The sequence below is a fragment of the Dendropsophus ebraccatus genome, chromosome 1 (assembly GCF_027789765.1).
Source record: "Dendropsophus ebraccatus isolate aDenEbr1 chromosome 1, aDenEbr1.pat, whole genome shotgun sequence".
NCBI classification, from domain to species: Eukaryota; Metazoa; Chordata; class Amphibia; order Anura; family Hylidae; genus Dendropsophus; species Dendropsophus ebraccatus.
Window position 1 is genome coordinate 85615715 of NC_091454.1, and position 19754 is coordinate 85635468.

Sequence of the window (19754 nt, forward strand, 5' to 3'; positions counted from 1 at the left end):
GGGAAAACGTGGCAAACGTGGGGGGGGGGGGGAAGAGTAGATGGAGAGATGGGGCTAAATTATGGAACTGTGGGTGGAGTGGCGGGAGGAGATAGAACAGCCACTAGTAAGAGGAAAGGAAATATGGATAAGTATATTAAGTGTATGTATACTAATGCCAAAAGCATAGAAGCATCACTAATAAAAATGAGGAATTAAAAGTGATAACTGTGGAAGAGGATTATGATATAGTGAGGATAAGCAAGACATGGCTGGATCATAACTATGACTGGGCAATTAATCTGCAGGATTATAATCTGTTTAAATATAACCAAAAAAAAAAAAACAACAAACTTAGCTGCCATAGATTCTTTAGCCTGCTGCACAGCAGCCTCTTGAGTTAAGAGCAAAAATCCTGATCAATTTTGTACACAGAGAGGACATGATAACACACAAGGTGCAAACTGGCAATTTGCGATTGTTGGCCTGTTTGCACTAGGCTGGATACTTCTGCTTCTAAACGTCTGCTCAAAAAGTCCCACACGTTTTCTTGTTTGTCCACTGATTACTGGTCCCTTTATAAGGGCCAAATATTGGGAACAAGGTTGATAATTGGCCAAAAACATTTGGCTCATGCAAAAAGATAAATAGGGAACCAAAGCATGGACTGACACATGGTGGTGTAATCTCCGCAGCTAATGGACAGAAATAGGAGCCTGGCTGCTGCATTTTGGATACATTGGAGAAGGAAGCAATTAGTAAGAGCATTAGCTGATTTGAGAGGAAGAAAATAAAACAATAAAATAATACAAACAATACCTGCAGATCCAGCTGCGTCATTTTTTCTTTGCTTTCGTTTAGTTGACCATTTAGTTCTCCAATGGTGGATTCCAGAGACAGGACTCGGTCTTGAGCTGCTCGAAGCTGGGATTTCTGCTCCTGTACTTGCTCATGTAGATCCTCTAGTGCTTGTTTGTGGCTTTCTGACTGATTCTTTGACTTCTCTGTTACTTGTGTTAACTGTAACAAAAACAAAAACAAACATCCTATATAAAATTATAATGGACAGATGTGAAACTTCTTGACTACGAAAATCCACAGAGCGTAGACATATGTACTCATCATAACTAGAGCAGAGGAACGGCTGTAAGTGTTCTTACAAATATCTACTAAGACAACTGTATACTCATGCCACAACAGCTTCATACCTGTTCCTGCAGAGCGTGGTTCTTCTCTTGTAGTTGGTTGAGGACAGCAGTTTCTCCTTCTCCAGCTTGAATTTTGGCACATAGGTCTTCTCTCTCTTTCTCAAGTAGAGAAATATTTTTTTTGCTTTTTTCAAGCAAGGCCTCAAGGTTTTGAATTTTTTGGTCTTTGTCCCCAATCTGGCGTAACACTTGCTCAAGATCACTCTGAAAGAATTCATTAAGCATCAGGTAAATGGATAGTGGGGGAAAAAAAAATCATATTCTGATTTAATTTAGGGTTTTTGAAAGGGGTATCTATATCATTGCAAATGTATATAAAACATTACAAAAACTATACTTACCTCTCCACGCTCTCCCTGTGACCTCCTATGGGTCTCCAGTGTCCCACCAGGACACTAACTAACACTTGAGACAGACTTGTCTCAGGGGTGACAGCCCGCACAGCCAAACACTGGCTAAAACACCAAATGCCAAAATTGCAGTGTTTTGGTCCCACCAAGTGATCAAAAGGACCAATCTATGTACACATGGTACCAATGAATACTATCTATTATGGCACAACAAATGGACCTCAAAACAGCTCCATAGATGGAAAAAATTAAAAAAGTTACAGGAGTCAGAAAATGGCAATTACATTTTTTAAGAAAAATGTTACATTTTTTTAAAAGTATAAAATATGACAGAAACTATACATAATGGGCATCACTGCAATCATAATACATTTTACTGCACAATGACTGGCATAAAAACAAATCCCCCAAATTAGGATTGCTTTTTTTTTCTTCAATTTTCCCTCACAAAGAAAATTTTCCTGTTTTGCAGTATAATTTATGATAAAATAAAGGGTACTGTTACAAAGTACACTTGGGCCCACAAAATACAAGCCCTTATATGGCTCTGTAGATGGGAAAATAAGAGCTTTGGCTCTTTTTAGGAAGAGAAGAAAAAAAAATAAAAAAGTGCAAAGTCTTAAAGGCTTAAACAAGGTGATGATCACCCAAATGATCGCTTGTCATGTAACTAGTGGCATGTGGTGCCATGTGCCACCAACAATCACAAAGTTGTTTGTACAGATGATCACACAAATAATTGTATGTAAAAACACTTAGGATCACTAAAATGTAAAAATGAAAGCGAGAATGTGCTCACTTGCTTTATCATCAGTCAATGCAGTAAGTCTACCCATGTAAATGCATCTTTATGGTGATTTTATACAGGCAGCTAACTAACCCATAACATGCGGGACTCATTTTCTTCCATTTACATGTCAGTTACTGGAGGGGTTTCAACCTACAATGTCCATGTTTGTTCAAACACCATTACTCATAAGACAAACACTGTTTGCACCACCATAATCCCCATTTTTATGCACAACTGTGTTGCTGACAAACTGCAATATTTATGTAGACATGAAAATGACATTCAGTTAATAAACAAGAAAAGATAATAGGTATGCACAATATTCTTAAACAAAAAGACATAGCGGGGCGTTTATTATGTGGCGCAGAGGCCATTTTGTGGCGAAGAGGGCCTATTTGCAAAAAAATCTATACACAAATGCTTGTTTTGCAAATAATTTATTTGCAAGTGGGTGGGTGGGGGGGGGGGGCGGCTACAAGCAGCGGAAAAATGTTACAGAAACCTACGCCAGTTTCACTGCGTGCGCACATGGAGAGGCACTGGTGCACACAGTATTTATGCATTGCGCGCTACATAAATCTTGCAAGCTTTGGCACTGCATTGCCCATAGGAATAATTAAAGACAAAAGGTAGATATAGGGCTAAAAATTTCAGTGTATCAGTTAAAGTGTTAATTCAGGAGGTAACATCCAATGTGGCTGCAATTCCTGTTGTCATGGTTTAAAAATGGATTTTAAAAACAGAATGCAAAAAACTGGCTCCATCTCTGCCAATACATGGAACATTTATCAGAGTTTGGCTAATAAAGAGCCTGCTATAGGAAACTCTTCACTGTTGTGTACAAGGCATATAGGAGTACATATTATTACCTGGGCTTCCCGTAGTTTGGATGTAGTGGTTTGCTGAAGAGTTTGCTGTTCCTGATGCTGCTGTCGAATTTTCTCCAGTTGATGCTGTAGATCGGTTGAAGTTGAGACTTTTTCTTTAAGCTGAGGACAAAGTAAGAGTTCACATTATACTTTAACACTTTCAGACAAATCCAAATTAAACTATTTGAAATAAGCAGCAGACAAAAATATACAGCAGACATTTCAAGGACAGCACTGAATCTATTGTGTATTTTGACTTGTCATGTTTTTGTTGCAGCTTTAATGTAGTCCTGCATACACTCAAAATAAGTGCCATGTTGGAATATTTAGAATAGACACGAAAAAAAACAAATAGGCTGTCACTGAACTCCAGTCCAGTCTAAATCTCCAATTGCATGCACTCACAAGATTTACTACAATTTACACTAGAAAGTAAAGTCAGACTCCCTTGTTCAACACGTTCTATTATGGAAATTCCAACAGACACGCTATTAATGCTGAGGAAAGCCTAGAAGCCAGAAGAGCAAAAGCTGTTGTAGCAACAAAAATGGCGCCAACTTCGTATGAACACTCAAAGTTTTGTAACTGGTTGTCCCCCAAGCCCATATAGGCTTTATGTTAATGTGAACATACTTTAAGATAAGGACAACACTTAAAGGACTCTCTCTTTATTACCATACTAACAATCACACCAGAAAAAGAGAATATAAACTGTAGGTGTTGGAGAACATCATTTACCAAATTTATTAGCAGCTTTAGGATCTAATATTTTAAAGGTGATTTCATAGAATTATTTGCATCTAAACTAACTAAAGAGCAAGACTGACATGTAACAGCAGCACAGGATTTATACATACACATAGCAGAATGACTGGAACATAAAACAGTTTACACAAGGTGAAAGGTTCAGACCTTCAGAGACAGGCAGTAGCTAGAAATATTAGTGCAGAGCAAACATTCAGACCTGCTCCTCAGCACGTGAAAGCTTCAGCTGCAAATCTGCCACCTGCTGTTCCTTGTCCATCAGTTTCTCAGCAGACAGCTGTCTCTGCTCTTTGAGTCTTCCATGAGCTTCCCCTAGCTGGCGCTCCGTCTCCAGTAATTTGCTATGCAGCTAAAAAGACATAAGATTAAAAAGTTTATTGCCAGGTACTTTCCATTGATCATTCTCACATACAGACTCACTTCCACTAAGAAAAAAATACTTAAATAATTATGCAACACTTTCCAATAAACTGTCAATGCCTATTCATTTGCACAGTTATTTTCTGTATAACCAACAAAATTACAGCCAATTACAACAAGATGATTTTAGATGTCAGATGTAGGGTTGCGTATATGACACCAACTTGCTGTAATACAGTAAAGCTGGGTTCCCATTGCTGTCTGTTTAATGCAGGGCTCCAGATGGCGACCAAAATGGTCGCCAATGTGACTGACATCTTGCAAATAGCGCCCAGATTTATTAATCTGGGCGCCATTTGCGACTGGCCCCGGCGGCGCGCTGTCTCTTTAAGGACAATGACCGCCTTCCGCACGCTGCACCGAAGAGTGTCCCCGCACACTGGGTACACGCTTCTCCAGTGACGTCATCCAGCACGTCAGTCATTCATTGGACGGACGGCCGCAGAGGCGCCACACTCCTCCAGCGCCTCTCTCCCGCCTCTCCTCACCCGGCGGTTCTTCAAGTTCACCCCAGCGGCACCAAGCTTAGATTGTGGGTGAGTGGGTGAGTACAACCGGAGGGACGGCAGGGGTGGCGGACGGCCAGTAATGTGTGTGGGGGGACCGCGGCCTGGGCGGGGGATTGGTAGTGTGTCTGTTGTGATGGCGGCCAGGTGCGGTAGTCAGTGCGTGTGGGGTGCGAGGGGGGGGGGGGGGTTATGTATAGACTGCACAGTACCACTTCCCTCAGTGTCTGTATATATATATATATATAGACTGCACAGTACCACTTCCCTCAGTGTCTGTATATATAGACTGCACAGTACCACTTCCCTCAGTGTGTATGTATAGACTGCACAGTACCACTTCCCTGAGTGTCTGTATATATAGACTGCACAGTACCACTTCCCTCAGTGTGTATGTATAGACTGCACAGTACCACTTCCCTCAGTGTCTATATGTATATACACTGCACAGTACCACTTCCCTCAGTGTCTATATGTATATACACTGCACAGTACCGCTTCCCTCAGTGTGTGTGTCTGTATACACTGCACAGTACCACTTCCCATATACATTGCCACAGGGGCTATATGTCATCGGCTGCCAGGGGCTATATAGTAGATCATTGCCGGTAAGATGGCAGCTGGCTGAGGGAACACACCGGCAGCAGGGGGGTATATGGTTGTCAAGTTGCAAGTTTCCATGTTGAACGTTTTCAAACTAAGAAAAGAAAGGATCTAAAGGAGGATGCTGCCGTGGCCTCTGCACACAGTAAGTCCCATTTAACATAACATTAATTTTACATGTTTTAAAATGTTGGCGACCAAATATTCTATTTGGCGCCTAAATTTTTCAGGTTAGGAGCCAATGGCTCCTAGGTAAATTTTTTAGTCTGGAGCCCTGTATTGTATCTATTTTTAAATGTTTACTTGGTCAACCATGAATTTGTGTGCGCTAAAAAGAAAGAAAAAAAAAAGCATCCGTTTAGATCCTTTTTTATAATGAAAGTCAAAGGAAAAAAATGATTCAAATGGATGCACACAATTGCATCAGTTTTTCAGCCTCTTTTTCCCCATAAAACGTATATGTTAATTTGTAAAGACGCAGTGTGAATCCAGCCTAGTTCTAAAACTATTGTAGCAAATTAAACTATACAAAAACTGCAGTTAGAGAAACCCTCAGCAATATTGAAGAGGCGCAGGCTACAGTAAAAAAAAAAAAAGAAAGGTTTAAGCAACGCTCTATTTTTTTTCTTGCTTTCCAATTATGTATGAACTTTAAAAGGGGTTGTCTCACAACCAGAAGCTATGCCCCCAATTGAATGAAGGGCCCACGCAATTTTTATGAATAGGAAGGTCTTTCACACATATGCTTTGTTGCTCCAGTCATTTTCTATGGCAGCTGCTAGAGATAGCCCCGTACAGCGCCCGACTATCCTCGGGAGTTCCTATAGAGAATGAATATAGTGTTGGTCAGCTGTGCACCCTGTAGCTTCATTCTGACCAGGGACCATTCCTGTACTCCAGATTGTTGGGGAGAAATCAGCAGTCAGAGTCAGGCACTACCACAATTTTCTTATCCTGTTGATGGTGGATAACCTCTAATTGTGGGAGAATCCAATTTAATTGGGTTCTCCACTGAGAAACTATTTTTTTTATTAGGTATGTATAAATAATTTACAAGCAAAATGCACGGAGAACTTACATCCCCAGCGGCAAGCAGAAGCACTCACTGTCAGTCTAATGATCACACCAGTCTGTTCTTGTAAGGCCAATAAAGTGGATGGGTCTGCATATTCCCTATACATCACACAGAGCTGTTTTCCATCCCTCTCAATGCAGTCTGAACCTATTTCCTCAAAGATTGTAAGCTCTTGTGAGCAACACCCACACTTCTCTTGTATGATTTATCCATAGTGCTGAGGAATATGGTGTCACCATACAAATATTACTATTATTTTTAGATAGGGGATGTGAATTATGTCACCTGGTTAATCTCACTCTGCTGCTGCAAACTATGCTGCTCCTTTTCTTCCCGCTGTTGTTGAAGCTGCTTAAATTCAGCCTTGAGATTCTGGTGTTTAACCTCCACCTCAGTCAGCTCCTCTTTCAGTTTGTGGTTGGCTTCTCCTTTCTCGGCCATCTCCGTTTTGAGGGTTTGCAGCAAAGCTTCACTAGCAGACAGACGTGCTTGGAGCTGTTGGCACTCCACATCTTTATGGTTGAGATTAACTTGCAAGTTCTTCCTGGACATAACTTCTTCATTTTGTTTCTCTTCCAACTGAGTGTACTCTAGCTCCTTCTTTAGGAGTTTCTCAACCAAGGTCTGTGAAATTTAGAGATCCAATCATATATTAATAAGTTAGATTTTACCATAGTTTCTAGATAACCATTAGGTTTAGAAGCAAGAAGCATCTTAAACTGTTCATGTATGAACACTATAAGGAATGGGTTTATACTCAAGTGCTCAACAAAACATGCAGTGCCCTTTTTTTTTTTTTCTAAACAGAAGGCATACGGCCTGGCACCACTGCTCTCCACATTAAAAGACTTCCTTTTTGGGGTGACAGAATCAGATAAATCAGGCCAGTGATAAAATGGAAACAAGGAACCAAAACTTAAAAAAAGAAATCAATAAATCTAACAGTAGCAACTAAGATTTTTTAAGGCCACATTTATGGGTGGATACAATGGTAACTATGCCAAGCAAATAGTTCCTTTATGGCCTAGGAACCAAGCCATGTTTTCCCCAATGAAAACTAATAAACCTGAGAGCTGAACTGGCAAAAACAGAATGTAGGATCAAGATCTTAAAAGAGAGGAAATGAGAAAACAAAAACACATTATAAAAGGTGTGGCACCATTTCTACTGAGTCTCCATAGAAGCATTGGCGAGCAGGACACATACCTCATTCTTCTGCGACAGTTCAGTCACAGAGCTTTTGAGTTGCTGTAGTTCTTGGACATATACTGCAACTTCCTGGGGTCCCTTTTCAAGTTCAGCTTTTAACTGGTTAATAGTGGCCTAGGAAAGAAATAATGATATTGATGAGATTTTCAAATGATCAAGTGATGACAGAAAAACAAAGGAATACGTTAAAAGTGTAGGTACACACAGGAAGGAAAAATACACTGCACACATGTGGCGTTCACACATGCCTGACATGTGGATCATAATACGGAAAAGATCCCAGCACTCAACATTACATCAATATCATAGATGGGAGAAAGACTCAGACTCCCATCTATGATGTTAGGGTGAAATAAAGACTCTACGGGACCTTTTCTGTATTACCGTTCTGGACTGTTCACGTGGACCACCGCAGTATGGAGTGCCAACCCATCTGGACAATGTCAGTGGATTTTATCACAGACATGTCAAAAGTTTTGCAGAAAAAATAATCCTTTATTTATTACATACAAAGAAAATTTTTGTTGTTTAAAAACACATTAAAAAGGGAGCAGAAAACCATACAATGCATACATCAGATGGTATACAGGGCAGAGTAAATGAATAAATAATATAACTACTATATATTAAACCATTGGTGGTATATCAGTCGACCCACAGAGGCAAGAAAGTGCAAAAAAATAAATAATGAATGATAATAATCCAAACAAAATAAGTATGAAAAAGTAAAGTAAACCTATATGTATAAGGCTGCAAGTGCAGTCTAAAGTGCAACCAAGTGCAATACCACGTATAGTGTCTAATTCATACAAGTGTATAATCAAACCTCTGGGTACATAGTATATACTCCTGCCCAGTACCAACGCTGCGTTTCGCTGTACAAGCTTTATTAAGGGTGGCTTTATCGACCCTTGATAAAGCTTGTACAGCGAAACGCAGCGTTGGGTGAGTGGTGGTACTGGGCAGGAGTATATACTATGTACCCAGAGGTTTGATTATACACTTGTATGAATTAGACACTATACGTGGTATTGCACTTGGTTGCACTTTAGACTGCACTTGCAGCCTTATACATATAGGTTTACTTTACTTTTTCATACTTATTTTGTTTGGATTATTATCATTCATTATTTATTTTTTGCACTTTCTTGCCTCTGTGGGTCGACTGATATACCACCAATGGTTTAATATATAGTAGTTATATTATTTATTCATTTACTCTGCCCTGTATACCATCTGATGTATGCATTGTATGGTTTTCTGCTCCCTTTTTAATATGTGTTTTTAAACAACAAAAATTTTCTTTGTATGTAATAAATAAAGTATTTTCTGATATATGTAGAATACTGTCCAGCATTGTTTATTTATAGGTGGTGTGCATTATTTAGATGCGTATGGACATAGAACTATTGGTAGTTCAATCTTTTCGGTTAAGAAAAAATAATCCATAGCACTCGTTTTCATATGCAAAAAGTGTTCAGACGTTTATTTACAGCGTGCAGAAAGGTAAAGCCAGGTATATTGCAATAATTATTTCACAAATGACACCTCATTGGTGTGAAAGCAACATAAGTTTTATGGCGACTTGTGGACATTTCGACCTTATCCAAGGTCTTTCTCAACGTTGCTGGGGTAGAATGTGTTGAGGTGCGCTCCTGGCGCTGTCCTTGTGGCGTATCACGCCCTGTGTCTACTTGTTTATGTCAAAAGTTTTGATCATTAGAACAAGGTGGGATAAGCATCTAGCTGAGTGCTTCTCTCTTTGGCTCGCTGCAATCTTGTTGCAGAGTCTATGATCAAACTCATTATTTTATGTATAAAACTAGATTTGCATTTCCAAAGAAATACATAGTGCTTGAAAAGAGCGCCCCTTTACCAGTGACTTCCTTTTAACTTTAATCCTGGGTGCCGTCCCTTTAAGAGCTACTTGGGTCCTATCCCTTTAAGAGCAACTTGGCTCCCGTCCCTTTAAGAGCGACATGGGTCCCTTTAGTAGCGACCTGGGTCGCTTTAAGAGCAACGTGGGTCTCTTCGCTCTTAAAGGAACCCAGTTCGCTCTTAAAGGGACCCAGGGATATTTCGCTCTTAAAGAGCCCCAGGTCGCTCTTAAAGGGCCCCAGCTCGCTCTTAAAGGGACCCAGCTCGCTCTTAAAGGGACCCAGGTCGCTCTTAAAGGGACCCAGGTCGCTCAAAAAAGGGACCCAGGTCGCTCAAAAAAGGGACCAATTTCACTCTTAAAGGGACCAATTTCACGCCTAAAGGGACCAATTTTGCTCTTAATGGGAAATATTTCGCTCTTAATGGGACATATTTCGCTCTTAATGGGACATATTTCGCTCTTAAAGGGACCCAGGTTGCTCTTAAAGGGACCCATTTCGCTCTTAAAGGGACCCATTTCGCTCTTAAAGGGACCCATTTCGCTCTTAAAGGGACCCATTTCGCTCTTAAATGGACCCATTTCGCTCTTAAAGGGACCCATTTCGCTCTTAAAGGGACCCATTTCGCTCTTAAAGGGACCCATTTCGCTCATAAAGGGACCCATTTAGCTCTTAAAGGGACCCATTTAGCTCTTAAAGGGATCCAGGTCGCTCTTAAAAGGGACCCATTTCGCTCTTAAAGGGACCCATTTCGCTCTTAAAGGGACCCATTTCGCTCTTAAAGGGACCCATTTCGCTCTTAAAGGGACCCAGGTCGCTCTTAAAAGGGACCCATTTCGCTCATAAAGGGACCCAGGTCGCTCTTAACCTCTTAAGGACATAGGACGTATGCGTACGTCATATGTCCTCACTTGCACTTCAAAGCGGGGCCGCGCGGCGGCCCCGCTTTGAAGTGCCGCAATCCCGGGTGCCGCGAGTAGCCCGGGACCGCTGCTATTAGCGGGCACGGTCTGATCACCGTGCCCGCTAATTAGCTAATCGAAGGCAGCTGTCAAAGTTGACAGCTGCCTCCGATTACCGGAGGCAACGTTTCCCTGGGGTCTAGTGGGGGAGATCGCTCCTCCGCGACCTTGTCCCGGAGGAGCGATCTCCGTTACTGATGCCGGCCGGGGACGCGTCCAAGATGGCGCCGTCCTCGGCTCGGCACTCGTTCGTTTTCGGCTGCAGCAGCCGAAAGCAAACGAGTGCCGATCTCATGGATCTCTGCAGCATATCTATGCTGCAGAGATCTCAATGAGAGATCCAAGTGTATATACTAGAAGTCCCCCAGGGGGGCTTCTAGTATATGTGTAAAAAAAAAAAAAAAAAAAAGTGTTGTTAATAGTAAAAAGCCCCCGCCCCTAATAAAAGTCTGAATCACCCCCCTTTTCCCAGGTTTTAAATAAAAGTAAACAAATAAATAAATAAATAAATAAACATGTTTGCTATCGCCGCGTGCGTAATCGCCCGAACTATTAATTAATCACATTCCTGATCTCGTACGGTAAACGGCGTCAGCGCAAAAAAATCCCAAAGTGCAAAATTGCGCATTTTTGGTCGCATCAAATCCAGAAAAAATGTAATATAAAGCGATCAAAAAGTCGTATATGCGCAATCAAGGTACCGATAGAAAGATCACATCATGGCGCAAAAAATGACACCTCGCACAGCCCCATAGACCAAAGGATAAAAGTGCTATAAGCCTGGGAATGGAGCGATTTTAAGGAACGTATATTGGTTAACAACGGTTTGAATTTTTTACAGGCCATCAGATACAATATAAGTTATACATGTTATATATCGTTTTAATCGTAACGACTTGAGGAACATGCATAACAAGTCAGTTTTACCCCAGGGCGAATGGCGTAAAAACACATTTCCCCCAAATAAAAGAAATGCGTTTTTTTTTTTTCAATTTCACCACACTTTGAATTTTTTTCTGGTTTCGCAGTGTACTTTATGCAAAAATTCAGCCTGTAATTGCAAAGTACAATTAGTGACGCAAAAAAATAAGGGGTCATGTGGGTTTCTAGGTGGAAAAATGCAAGTGCTATGACCTTTTAAACACAAGGAGGAAAAACCGAAAACGTAAAAACGAAAATGGGCCATGTCCTTAAAGGGTTAAAAGGACTCGGGTCGCTCTAGCGGGATTAATTTCACTCTTAAAGGGACCAATTTCGCTCTTAAAGGGACCCAGGTTGCTTTTAAAGGGACCAATTTTGCTCTTAATGGGACCCATTTTGCTTTTAAAGGGACATATTTTGCTCTTAAAGGGACATATTTCGCTCTTAAAGGGACCCAGGTTGCTCTTAAAGGGACATATTTCGCTCTTAAAGGGACCCAGGTTGCTCCTAAAGGGACCCAGGTCGCTCTTAAAGGGACCCAGGTCGCTATTAAACAGACCAATTTCACTCTTAAAGGGACCCAGGTCGCTCTTAAAGGGACCCAGGTCGCTCAAAAAAGGGACCAAGGTCGCTCAAAAAAGGGACCCAGGTCGCTCTTAAAGGGACCCAGGTCGCTCTTAAAGGGACCAATTTCACGCCTAAAGGGACCAATTTTGCTCTTAAAGGGACCCAGGTCGCACATAAAGGGACCCATTTCACTCTTACAGGGACCCAGATCGCTCAAAAAAGGGACCCAGGTCGCTCAAAAAAGGGACCCATTTCACTCTTAAAGGGACCCATTTCTCTCTTAAAGGGACCCAGGTCACTCAAAAAAGGGACCCAGGTCGCTCTTAAAGGGACCCAGGTCGCTCTTAAAGGGACCAATTTCACGCCTAAAGGGACCAATTTTGCTCTTAAAGGGACCCAGGTCGCACATAAAGGGACCCATTTCACTCTTACAGGGACCCAGATCGCTCAAAAAAGGGACCCAGGTCGCTCAAAAAAGGGACCCATTTCACTCTTAAAGGGACCCATTTCTCTCTTAAAGGGACCCAGGTCACTCAAAAAAGGGACCCAGGTCGCTCTTAAAGGGACCCATTTCACTCTTAAAGGGACCCATTTCTCTCTTAAAGGGACCCAGGTCGCTCTTAAAAGGACCAATTTTGCTCTTAAAGGGACATATTTTGCTCTTAAAGGGACCCATTTCGCTCTTAAAGGGACCCATTTCACGCTTAAAGGGACCCATTTCACGCTTAAAGGGACCCATTTCACGCTTAAAGGGACCCATTTCACACTTAAAGGGACCCATTTCACACTTAAAGGGACCCATTTCACACTTAAAGGGACCCATTTCACGCTTAAAGGGACCAAGGTCGCTTTTAAAGGGACCAATTTTGCTCTTAAAGGTACCCATTTTGCTCTTAAAGGGACATATTTGGCTCTTAAAGGGACCCAGGTTGCTCTTAAAGGGACCCATTTCGCTCTTAAAGGGACCCATTTCGCTCTTAAAGGGACACATTTCACTCTTAAAGGGACACATTTCACTCTTAAAGGGACACATTTCACTCTTAAAGGGACACATTTTGCTCTTAAAGGGACACATTTTGCTCTTAAAGGGACCAATTTCACGCTTAAAAGGACCCGGGTCGCTCTTAAAGGGACCCAGGTCGCTCTTGAAGGGACATATTTCGCTCTTAAAAGGACCCAGGTTGCTCTTAAAGGGACCTAGGTCGCTCATAAAGGGACCCAGGTCGCTCATAAAGGGACCCAGGTTGCTCTTAAAGGGACCCAGGTCGCTTTAGCGACATTGGTCTCTTTAAGAGCGACATGGGTCCCATACCTTTTGGAGTGCTTTGGGTCCCTTTAAGAGCAACACGCGTCCTGTCCGTTTAAGAGCAACTTGAGTCCCGTCCCTTTAAGAGCGACTTGGATCCCTTTAAGAGCTACATGGACCCTTTAAGAGCGACTTGGGTTCCGTCCCTTTAAGAGCGAATTGGGTACCGTCCCTTTTAAGAGCGACTTAGGTCCCTTTAAGAGCGACATGGCTCCCGTCCCTTTAAGAGCGACTTGGGTCCCTTTAAGAGTGACTTGCGTTCCTTTAAGGGCGACCTGGGTCCCTTTAAGAGCGATCTAGGTACTCATAATGGTAAAGATCATTGCTCGGTTACCATGACAACCTTACTCATGTCAGTGAGACAAAATCGTTAAGGACCTTCCATGTATTACATCTTCTATTGGCCAATAGTGGACATGTGACTGTGGATGGTGTGAGACATTGCCTGACAAGACCGTAGAGTTCCTATTGGCTGCTATATCTCAGCTATTTGCATATGTGCTGTGATTGGCTGTTAGCGGTTAGAGTGTGGCCATTATTTGCAATGGGCCATTATTTTCTATGGGAAATTTGGGGTCTTTAAACGTAAATTTCTTAAAAACAACGAATCTGATCGAAACGAAAAATAGATAGCACACCACACACCGCCGAGGGCTTCGAAACGCAGTTTGAACGGAGTCTGTGTGTAAAGCTGTTCGGGCTGTATTACGCGCAGAAAAATAGCTGGAAGAAGAAGAAGAAGAATACGGATTACAATATAGTGCTTTTCAAGCACTATAATAAATAAAAATAACACAAATTAAAACCCTGTGTGTCAGGATCCCATCCCACCCAGGAATTGTGGGATCTGATAAATGCTGCACACACCGGAATCACTGCACAACATGATTGCCTAAAGCATAAGTACAGTTGTAAAAATAAAATCTAAACTCCCCTTAGACAGAGGTAAATGTGTGCTAGATGTATTAGTAGTGCAGTTGGAAATGTGTGTAACCTGAAGATTTGGAGTGTTTCCCTCCTAACTGCATAATTTCTCTAAAAATTCATATCTTCTTTTCCAGTGTAGTCGGACTCTTAATCGTGTGATATATGTACAATGATAGACATATTCCTTCTTTCCTCCATAACCCTTTACACAACCACACATGCTAACTGAGCAGCAGACACTGTTAAATGACCACCCCATCCCTTCTTATAGCACACTGATACTAAGCTACAGAACCTGCTGCAGCTTCCCCTTCCTCACCTACTCCAGGCTGTCTCCTATTCACTGTTGAAGAGTTGTGAACGCTAACAGAAAGCGATGGAGGAAATCTAGGTTGCTAGAGGGGGAAATCTCACTTTTATCTAATAAATTCATAGATTTACATGTACTACCGATTTATGGAATAATAATAAAGAAGATGTGATGCTTTTTTGGATAAATAAGAACCCTATGCTAGATGTAACCTTATAAGAAGTAATTAGGCTGTATATAGCAAAAAGATATACAGGGAAGCTAGATAGTTACTAGGGAACCACAAATACAGATATTCAATACACATTTATCAGAAGCAATTGCTTTACAAAAGACAACTGTAAATCCTAGTGAGCTGGAAGAAGGAGGCAGCTGGGGTGGCTGACACACAACACTAGCCGGATCCAACTATTAAAGCTATGTTTAACTCAAAGTGCTGCCATTTTTGGAGAAAACATAAATCATTTTGCCTGTAGGAACTGTTACTCAGTTATGCTCTTGTCCACATGTTCCTTTTAAAAACTATTCATGTTTCCAGTCATCCCTATAAAAAGTATAACAAAGGCAAAGTGAACAATCCAGAAATTATTAGTAGACAAGAGCCCCTACACATAGCTGTAGAAAATATTTACTACCTGCAACTGAAGATAGCATAGACCTGTTTTATTCTACAAGCCAATGCACATAACCATGGCTTCTACAGTCTGCACATTTTCTCAGAACCCAGACTCTTATACTTTTATTGCCCAATGGCTTTGGATTTACACAAAAGTTAAGAGAGTAAAACTGCTTTAGACTGGGTTCCCACACTGTAAACATTCTACAATGTGTGAACCCAGCCTTATAAATGCTGTGGACACCTTAAAAGAGAAGTCCGGCCAAAATTATTTTTTGATATGTTATTACTTATGGAATATTAGACAAATTTCTAATGTACATTAATTATGGGAAATGCATATATGCTTCTATTTCCCTTAATTTAGTAGATAATGGAGTGTTAGCATTCTCTCAAAAACGGTGACGTCACAACGAAGGGTGTAATTCCTATGGAGTGTCCAGCAGGGGGTGCTCTATATGTAGAAGTCTATGGGACTTTATTGTTTCTATGGATGTCTATGTAAACTAATGTAATGTAATGTACAGTGTGCTTTATTGAATGAATACATTTATGGAATACTATGGGAAACAAGTGTCCTTGCTCCCCAAAGTATTCCATATATGTATTCAATCAGTACATTTGGATATCCATCACATTAAGCCCGCCGAACCGCCGCCCCCCACTTGACTATATACAATGAACTACTACTCCCATCATCTGCTCAAAGTATGAGCAGGTGATGGTAGTAGTAGCTGGGTCATGCCTGCCACCGCTGATGCCGCCGGGAGGAGGGGGGAGCCGCTCATCACACAGGGGCTTCTGTGCAGCCATCATGCCCCCTCCGCTCCCCCCTCCTCCTTCTTTGACGATCCAGGGAAACTTTCCCCTATCCCAGCTGACTCCCCGCCGATCTTCCCCCACACATACTGGCTCCCGGTGTCCCCGGCCGGCAAGTGTGGGAGAGGACAGTCAGTGCGCACACCGGGGAGAGCGGCGACCAGGCAGTGAGTCAGCCGGGATAGGGGGAAGTTTCCCCGGATCGTGGAAGAAGGAGGAGGGGGGAGCGGAGGGGGCATCATGGCTGCACAGAAGCTCCTGTGTGATGAGCGGCTCCTCCTGGCGGCATCAGCGGCGGCAGGCATGACCCAGCTACTAATCCCATTACCTGCTCATACTATGAGCAGGTGATGGGAGTAGTAGTTCAGTGTAAATAGCCAAGTGCGGCGGCAGCGGCGGGCTTAATGTGATGGATATCCAAATGTACTGATTGAATACATATATGGAATACTTTGGGGAGCAAGGACACTTGTTCCCCATAGTATTCTATAGATGTATTCATTCAATAAAGCACACTGTACATTCCATTAGTTTACATAGACATCCATAGAAACAATAAAGTCCCATTGACTTCTACATATAGAGCGCCCCCTGCTGGACACTCCATAGGAATTACACCCTTCGTCGTGATGTCACTGTTTCTGAGAGAATTTTAACACTCCATTATCTACTAATTTAAGGGAAATAGCAGTATATATGCATTTCCCATAATTAATGTACATTAGAAATTTGTTTAACTTTCCATAAGTAATAACTTATCAAAAAATAATTTTGGCCGGAAGATTTAATGGTTTTATCTTATCTTTTTCTGAGTAGAAGCCTAATAGTAATAAGTTACTACTGGACACCACCCTTCAAACTTCAGGAAAATCTGTCCGGATTTTTTATCCTAACCCATAGGGTTATATTCTTCTTGAGGGGTGTCCTTTCAGGAAATTATAGAACCTGTCTTATTTTTGTCTTAATACTTATTTTACTAACACTTTCCTGTGTCCAAAAATACTGACAACACTTTTTTTCCTGATTAGGAAACCCTAAAGTCACTCCTGATGGTTTCCTGACTGTAAAAGCTGACTACCGTCAATAAATCTTGATGGTTTCCTGAAGCCTACTGAAGGCCTCCTGTGAAGGGGACGATTGGCCTTATTCCCATATTCCATGAAACAAGGACAGCACAGATGTGGAAGCCCTGCAGTGAATTCCTTCCCTGCCCGGGTGTGTCATTAGACCGCTCCCAACATCATATTGATACATCATGCCGGGTGGGGAAAGAATCCACTGCAGGGCTTTCCCATCCATGCTGTCAGTGTTTCATGGAACTAAGGAATAAGTCCTTAGAGAGTTGCTTCACTTTGCATACAGGAAAGAAATATACAATAGAAAAGTCAATGCAAAGATATCCATAAACTTTGAAAGGGAACAAATCAGGACAATTGTACTAATATGGTTCCCAGCTGCACAGTATAGATCTACTGTGCAGTTCACTGAGGCTACCAGCCGCATCTGCAGTGGTAGCTTTATATTGGGGAAAAAGGAGTCTTATTCTGGCACACAAGGCCAGGAGAGGGGTAGCAACTAGTCATCTGGGTGGGGAGCCGCCTGTGACTAGTCACGGCTCTCTGCCTGTCAGCACACAGTGTGGGGATGATTGACAGGCAGAGAAGGCACTAGCAAGTCTCTGGCCTGTCAATCATCCCTGCATAGTGTGCTGATAGGCAAAGAGCCATGACTAGTCCCAGGCAGCCCCCACCCAGATGACTAGTTGCCACCTCTCCCGGCCTCATGAGCCAGAATAAAACTCCTTTCTTCTCTGATGTAAAGTTACCACCGCGAACATGGCTGGTGGCCTTGAGGATCAGCCCAGAAGATCTATACTATGCAGCTGGGATCCATATTAGCACAATGAAGATTGATTCCCTTAAAGCTCAAGCAAAGCCAACAAAAGTAGTATGTGTAACTGTATTCTTTCCGGGTTGTGTCTGTACCCCAAATGTGACACTGAATACAGACAAAATATTAAAAATATGACTCATTCATCAGTGATTGATATAATTTACATCTATATCAATGTCTCCCTCCTAGGAGGCAGTTCTACAATATAATAATAGTGGTTACAACCATTACCTTGAATGGCATTATCTCCATTAGCAAGCAGACAAAGAGAAAATGACAAAGATGATGGGATGAAAGGTGAACTGCAAATGAAGGCCAGTAATTTATCATTATAAAGTAGAAAATGAATGCTGAAAGTTTATACTTTTACTTTAGTAATAAACTACTAAAATGGATCTAGGCACAAGATGGCGGACGCGTGTCGGCACGGATCAGGTATGTATAATGCACTACACTTCCGGGTACACGGGTGGGGGTGGTGGGACACGGGGAAGGGGGCCATTCACAGACATAACATACATTACAAAGTTGTATAACTTTGTAATGTGTGTTATTTTGTGAATAATTTTTTACCGCCGCACTACCCCTTTAAGTACTGGCCGGGATGATCCGGGCAGAGACCGGCCGGGTCACGGAAGAGCCGGTCTCATATGTAGTGTGAACATAGCCTTAAGGTGCATTTTTAGACAAATATTGCCATAAGGAGAAATTGATTTGACCTACAATCACCAAAAGGTTTTTTATGAAGATCTGAAGTCTTTAGGGGAGGTGTATAGTATTACTATGTACCCCGATCCCATACGGATAGTAGCAGCATACACTTGGAGCTGGGAGGGGTCTGTAAGCTGCCAGGAGTAACAATGTCATCCTGCATTTCCTAGGAAGTCATCTGAACCAGAATTTCCATATAAATCTATGTAATTCTCTGCTGGTCTGAGTGTTGGTCATATATTCCAGCTACAATAATGAAATGTATGGATGCGGCAGAGCTGGGATGAAACAGATAGCATTGTAGCAATAACACAGGTATTATACAGGCAAAAAAAGTGCTTTTAGCAGCTAGAGTACACAGATATTTAGTGTAAAGATTGAAGTCACAGATCAGAAATAACTATACACAATATGTCTTTACTTATATTATTTATACTATATTACATTATATTTTATTATATTATATTATATAAGCAGCAGCCAACACTAAAGAGAATAAATAGTAAGAAAAGTAGTAGTGGTTATTTTTCAGTCAATTTTGCTAACTAAATTCATGATTTGTAAAAGAAATCTGTCAGTTCTACATCATGCTCAGAGCTGCAGCCATGGGCAGATAGCTGATAGGGAGATAAATCATACCCTGCCTGTCCCTACTAAATATAACTGTCGCAAAGGTTGTGCTGAGCGACAGTGCACAGTCCTCCTCCATCCCCCATGCCTCTCTGTTCTGCAAGAAATCTATACCTACTCTGGGACAGGTGCAGATTTCTATGCAAGCCAGCAACAGGCGCAGGACCCGCCAGCTGCTAATAGGTAAAAGGGGCGGGGCATTATTTAAGTCTGGAATAGTCGGACACCAGTCTTGATAAATGTCCTCCAATAAGGAATCAGGGAGCAATGCGCCTAGGATTTTAGTGTATTGAGCGCTTTAACCAGCAGCTGACGGTGTGATCTTTGGCTAGTCTCCCTGAGATCAGTGATCTGTTTCTCTTATAGTCCTCCAATAGGGGCCAACAGCTCCAAAAGAGACGAGAATGGAGATAATATATAGGAAAAACAGGGAGAAAATAA

General features: G+C 41.8%; 1 protein-coding gene across 1 annotated transcript in view; it reads right to left on the bottom strand.

The window, feature by feature from the left end:
* The window catches only part of EEA1 (early endosome antigen 1), a 96008-nt gene that overhangs the window by 32826 nt on the left and 43428 nt on the right, over positions 1 to 19754 (bottom strand). Inside the window, exons 11-16 of the mRNA XM_069974225.1 lie at positions 7772 to 7888; positions 6851 to 7189; positions 4161 to 4310; positions 3197 to 3316; positions 1188 to 1391; positions 799 to 999 (exon numbers count right to left, since the gene is read on the bottom strand). Of these exons, the coding sequence (XP_069830326.1) occupies positions 799 to 999; positions 1188 to 1391; positions 3197 to 3316; positions 4161 to 4310; positions 6851 to 7189; positions 7772 to 7888 (1131 nt within the window). The remainder of the gene's footprint in view (positions 1 to 798; positions 1000 to 1187; positions 1392 to 3196; positions 3317 to 4160; positions 4311 to 6850; positions 7190 to 7771; positions 7889 to 19754) is intronic.